This window comes from Primulina tabacum, chromosome 8 (assembly GCF_025594145.1).
Source record: "Primulina tabacum isolate GXHZ01 chromosome 8, ASM2559414v2, whole genome shotgun sequence".
Lineage (NCBI taxonomy): Eukaryota > Viridiplantae > Streptophyta > Magnoliopsida > Lamiales > Gesneriaceae > Primulina > Primulina tabacum.
The window spans coordinates 39,019,794-39,026,121 of record NC_134557.1 but is presented as its reverse complement, the minus strand read 5'-3'; the positions used below and the strand labels follow the sequence as shown (position 1 = coordinate 39,026,121).

Here is a 6,328-nt window from a genome sequence, read left to right as displayed (position 1 = left end):
AGAATAGCTAATCAAATACCAGATGCATTTGCTGACACAAAAGGGGTAACTAAATCATATATACATGCTGCAAATGCCCCTGCTCGAATTGAAATTCCAAAGAAACAAATTGAAGATACTCATGATGTCATTAAACGCCTGAAGCGTGGAAGGCCAGTCGGTTCCGAGGATAAAAATCCTCGAAAAAGAAAATTTATAGAGAAACACGATGATCACAAAATAAAGAATGATGTTCCTGAAGAAACACATGATGATCACAAAATAGAGAATGGTGTTCCTGAAGAAACACATGATGGTGAAAATATTCTGTCAGAACCACAAACTGACGAGAATCATGAAATCTCTATCAATTACATTAATACTGGAAAAATATGGAATCGAAAAGATATAGAAGAAATTGATGATATATTTTCTTATAATGTGGCAATCGACATCATAAATGATAATGAAGATCATGATCCAAAATCTTTTGGTGAATGTAAAAATCGGCAGGATTGGATAAAATGTAAAGAAGCCATCCAGGTTGAATTGGATTCGCTAAATACACGTAATGTTTTTGGACCTATAGTCCTTACACCTGAAGGTGTAAAACCTGTTGGATACAAATGGGTTTTTATTCGAAAGCGAAATGAGAAAAATGAAATAGTGAGATATAAAGCTCGACTTGTTGCACAAGGTTTTTCTCAAAGGCCTGGAATTGATTATGAAGAAACGTATTCTCCCGTGATGGATGCAATTACATTTCGGTATTTGATTAGCTTGGCGGTATCTGAAAATTTAGAAATGCGTCTTATGGATGTTGTTACAGCTTACTTACATGGATCACTTGATAGTAATATATATATGAAAATCCCTGAAGGATTTAAGATGCCTGAAGCACAAAGTTCAAAACCCAGAGAATGTTATTCTGTGAAATTACAAAGATCATTATATGGGTTAAAGCAATATGGTCGAGTATGGTATAATCGACTAAGTGATCACTTGATGAAAAATGGATATGTAAATAATTCAATATGCCCTTGTGTTTTCATTAAGAAAACAACATCCGGATGCGTAATTATTGCTGTATATGTTGATGATTTAAACATCATTGGAACGAATAAGGAAATTCAAGAAGTTGTGTCATACTTGAAGGAAGAATTTGAAATGAAGGATCTTGGAAAAACCAAGTATTGTCTGGATTTACAAATTGAACAAAAAGAATGTGGAATGTTTGTTCACCAGACAAATTATACAGAAAAGATCATTAAACGTTTTAATATGGATAAATCAAATCCTTTAAGTACTCCAATAGTTGTTAGATCATTAAACATAGAAAAGGATCCATTCCGACCATGTGAAGAAGATGAAGATATTCTTGGTCCAGAAGTACCATATCTAAGTGCTATCGGTGCCCTTATGTATCTTACAAATTGTACAAGGCCTGATATATCTTTTGCCGTAAATTTGTTGGCAAGTTAGCACATATCCAACAAAGAGACACTGGAACGGAATTAAACATATATTCCGTTATCTACGAGGAACGACAGACTTGGGACTTTTGTATTCAAAAGATGCTAATCCAAGTATAATTGGTTATGCCGATGCTGGATACTTATCTGATCCACACAAGGCACGTTCCCAAACTGGATATGTTTTTACTCGTGGAGGCACTGCAATTTCTTGGTGTTCACAAAAACAAACGCTCGTAACAACTTCATCAAATCATGCCGAGATTATTGCACTACATGAAGCAAGTCGTGAATGTGTGTGGTTAAAATCAATGACCCAACATATCCAAATCTCATGCGGATTATCATTCGACGAGAAGCCTGTGATACTATATGAAGATAATGCTGCATGTGTTGCTCAAATGAAAGAAGAATACATAAAAAGCGACAAAACTAAACATATTCCTCCTAAGTTCTTCACATTCACCAAGGAGCTTGAGAAGAATAAATGTATTGATGTTCGTCACATTCAATCAAGTGAAAATTCATCAGATCTCTTCACAAAGGCGCTTCCTACGTCAATATTCAGAAAGCATATATATAATATTGGGATGCGCAATCTACGAAATTTGTGAAGAATTGTTCGTGTCAACATGAGGGGTACGTGACTGCACTCTTTTTCCCTTGCTATGGTTTTTATCCCACTGGGTTTTTCCTAGTAAGGTTTTTAACGAGGCAGTATAAAAACACGTAATGAAGACAATCATTATGATCATCATCACAAGGGGGAGTGTTGAAAAATATATTTAAAATGTGTGTATTGAATATTTGAATGTTGAATATTTGAATGTTGAAAATAAGAGTTGTAAATATTGAAAATTAGTGTGTGATGATGTAGGTAATGATGTATTTTATTTTTGGATTATTTGTAAAGATTTCCTATAAATAGATATCTCATTTGTGAAGAAAATCACAATTGAGTAGAGAGAAAAATATTATAAAGTGTGTAGTTTGGTAAATTTTGAGAGTTTGAGATTTTTATTTTTTACCATAAATTTTTACTTTTTCACAACATTGTCTACCATATAAACCAAAGAAATTTAGTTGTTTTCCATAAAAAAATCTAGCTTAACACCCTACATCTGAGTGATATGTCATTGTCACATAAAATAAAGACCAAAATTACAAAATAAAATAAAAAGGATAAGACTGAAATTTTGAAAATAGAGGATCAAAATCTCAAATAATCAAATCTACGTGACCAAAAACACTATTTTCCCAAAAAATAATAGTGTTATCACGAGGAGGATATATTACTAACGAACGACATACACGCGTTGTGTGTGTAAAATAATGAATATTACGTATATGAACATGATCAGTAATAGATCGAGTTAATTCAAAAATTTTGTTATAGTTTTAAATTATTATTTGGATAAAAATAATGCAATTATATTGAATATGTGATGTGTAGAAATCATATGTAAATTTTTGAATTTTTAAAAGGGATTAGATATTTTAGTTATGAATAAATTATATCAAAAACTTTATTATATAAATGGATAACGTATTTTCGTAAAAACTAATTGATGTAACAAATTCAGACCATAAACCATTGAATACCTCAACCTTTATATAAAATATATAGATATAGATTATGTGAAATAAAATTTAATCGTGTTAGAAACCAAATATAACTATTATCAAATTTTTAACTAGGATGATGGACATAGTTATGATAAGATTATTGCTTCAAATTCACAACCATATATGAAATTTATATTAATGATAGATTTAAATTATTATAATGCCAAAATATATGCTAAAATTTTGAAAGAAGAAAACATAAAAATTAGACCTAAGCGACGATAAGAAAAAAATCAAAGTTCGAAAGCCTGTTTAACCAAAATACAAATAGGAAAATTAATAGATAAAAAAAGTTATTTTCAGAATCTTTCCTAGAATAAAAATCTTATGTTGCATGCATGAGATAAACACAATCTCTTCTTTTTCAAACTAAAGCCCAAGATATGGAAACACTTACCATCTGGAAACGATCAAATCCTTAACAAAATCTTTTATCAAAATCGTTTTATTCCTCCGATTACCTTATAATTCTCATAGGATCATAATTGCATCCCAGTTTATTCTCTCTTCTGGAAAGGAATTGGGTCAAGTGAATCTATGGATGCAGGTATGTCGACGGAGAATTTGTTCAACTCTCTTCAGTACTTCCCCGATTTAACAATGCAAGAAAGCCGTCATCAGCCACCGTCGTCTGCTGTTTCGACCACCGGGAACAGACATCTTCAACCAGAAATCGAGCCTTTCTACCCTAGGGAGTATTGGTCCCGAAGTAGCGCATTGAGGGAGAGTGTCGGCGCAGTGCTTGTTCCCTCCGGGAACATGCCGGATAACCGTCTTCCGCCGTCCTGCACCACTGGCCCAGCCGCAAGAAACCACCTTCTTCAGCCGGATGTTTTCTACACCGATTACTTCAGGCGTCAGAATCTTGCACCGAGTGATAACGATGCCATCTATTCACAGCCTGTTCCTGCAAGAAACAACCTCCATCGACAGCCCAGACGGGATCCTTTCTTCCCCGGCGGCGAAAGCTTTCGGGGTCCCCCTTTGACGGATTATGGTCGTGTAAGCCCTAGTTTTCCTGTCGAATTTTCCCTGGAAGCCGAATTCGCCCGACTCAAATTCTTGGAGGATCGTGAACAACCAGGATTATCGGAGCCACTGTCCGTTTATGGCCGGGCCGCCCTCGAAGGTCAAAACAGTTCGTCACTTATTTGGCTTCGTGGGAATGAAATACCACCACCGTTATCCTATGAAGATCTGCAGGCACTGCGGGCTTCTGCTGCTGCAGAGGGGTTCAAGATACCCCAAGTCTATCCGGATTTCGAAGATCGTTTTCTGATTCCGGATTCATATTGGGTAAATAGAGATTCCAATAGAATTAAGAATATTTTGGGAGGTGTTAATTCATATAATCGAGGGATGAATATCAATGGCTATAAACCTCGAAACGGATTCAACTTTTCGAAGCACATGCCAATTTCCATAACCGGGGTTAACTCGAGTAGCCTGGCATCATCGATCCCCTCTCCTCGCAATGGTTATGGCCATGGTTCTACCCAAAGTGTTACTTATTCTTCTGTGGAAGATTCGCAGGGCGGGGTGTTTTTGGAAGCAATGGATCAACATGGTTGCCGATTATTGCGCCAAAAACTTGTTGAAGGGAGATCGGAGGACGTCCTGATGATCTTTTCTGAGCTGAAAGATAGCATACATACGTTGATGTGTGATCGGTTCGGTAAGTGTGTGATTCAAAAGCTCTTTGAAGTCTGCGATGAAGAGCAGATGTCACAGTTGGTTTCTTTGGTGACTGCGGATGAAGACTCACTCATTGCTGTCTGCCTCGACCCTGAAGGGTATATTTAAAATCGCTCCTACAATATATGTAAATTATAACTTTAAACAACACCTCAAACGTAATGATTCGAGTACCGGATTTTCGTGTTTCTCTGCAGATCTCAATCTATGCAGAAGTTTGTCGAGTGTCTCGTGGCACCAGAGCTTGTATCTCATATGCTATCCATCTTCGAACACATCACCGTTCGGCTCGTGAACAACCATATGGGTTCTCGGGTTATTCAGCGTTGCATAAATATCTTCCCTGCTGAAGAAACTGAAGTATTTGTTGCTTAACTTCATCTTATTTTTAATGACAAATTAATCTACCATATCTAATAGCAGTATCTTTGATTTTCACAGAAAATACTCAATGTGATAGCTGATAATTGTTTCCAAATCGCGACCAACCGAAGCGGATGCTGCCTCCTTCAAGTCTTCGTAACAAAAGACAGTCCACTGGAAAGCCAACAGCATATTCTCGCAGAAATAGTATCAAATATACATGAAGTGTCTAAAAATCAATTTGGGTACGTATTACACACATCCGCGTGATCCCTTCGCATATCCTACCTGGAAATTTTTGTATAAAAAATCCAAAATTTTTCGGGTTTCAGGAATTATGTAGTGCAGCATGTCATAGGACTCGAGATTCCAAATGTGATAAAAGGTATGGTAGCTAGACTGAGAGGGAATTTCGTTTCCCTCTCGATGGACAAGTATGGAAGCAATGTAGTGGAGAGATTGATGAAAGCATCTCAAGAAATATATGCACCTCAAATCATCAATGAGATCACTAGCAGCCCCAGTTTCTTGAATGTCGTGCTAGATCCTTATGGCAACTATGTTGTACAATCTGCCAAGAGATACGCCACGGTACTACAACCTCTGGAAACTAATGCTAGTCTCTGTTTGTTTTTTTACGATCTCGAAACGAACATAATTTAAGGTTAATATGGTGTTATCCTATCTTGCAGGGAGCCACTCGCAAGACTTTGAATAATCTGATTTTGCAACACTTTAATGATTTGCATAACCATCTCTATGGAAAAAATGTTCTGCTAAACAAGGTGAAAACAAGGCATTGCATCTGATTATGGAGAAATGTGGATTCCTTTCTGCTCCTAAACCCGTCCCAGCTATGAATATGACCATGACTGTTTGTCTTTTTGTGTTCTTTGTTGTTGGATACTTATGTTTGTGTGTGTGAGTGTTTTGAGGTGTCGTTTCGAAGATTTTATGGTCTTTTTTGTCATATTTGAGGTTTGTTTTATGCACTACACCACTGTTAGGTCGAAGAGATTGTCTTTTTTGTCATATTTGAGGCACCACTGTTGGAGTTATGGGTTGAATAGGTTTGTAGTATTTATGTTCGTCTTCTGTCTTAATTACTGTCCCATCCTCGTCAAGCTAGGCCTCCTCTCTTATATATTTATATTTATTTGATATTTTATTTAGTTGATGCTGATATAATTTCG

The 6,328-nt window shown here is 36.1% G+C and overlaps 1 protein-coding gene across 1 annotated transcript; it reads left to right on the top strand.

Moving 5' to 3' along the window:
* Positions 1-3,619: 3,619 nt before the first annotated feature.
* LOC142552535 (pumilio domain-containing protein C6G9.14-like) lies at positions 3,620-6,109 on the top strand. Its single transcript, XM_075662221.1, has 5 exons — positions 3,620-4,870; positions 4,970-5,132; positions 5,214-5,380; positions 5,468-5,726; positions 5,828-6,109. The coding sequence occupies exons 1-5, from the start codon at positions 3,627-3,629 to the stop codon at positions 5,942-5,944; spliced, it is 1,950 nt and encodes a 649-aa protein (XP_075518336.1). The 5' UTR covers positions 3,620-3,626; the 3' UTR covers positions 5,945-6,109.
* Positions 6,110-6,328: the final 219 nt, after the last annotated feature.

Bases quoted from the DNA above. Each gene is read 5' to 3' on its own strand.
- LOC142552535 (XM_075662221.1), top strand. From the start codon at position 3,627: ATGTCGACGGAGAATTTGTTCAACTCTCTTCAGTACTTCCCCGATTTA. The intron at 5,133-5,213 runs GTATTTGTTGCT...TGATTTTCACAG, and splicing joins TCCCTGCTGAAGAAACTGAA to AAAATACTCAATGTGATAGC. The intron at 5,727-5,827 runs GTACTACAACCT...CCTATCTTGCAG, and splicing joins CTGCCAAGAGATACGCCACG to GGAGCCACTCGCAAGACTTT.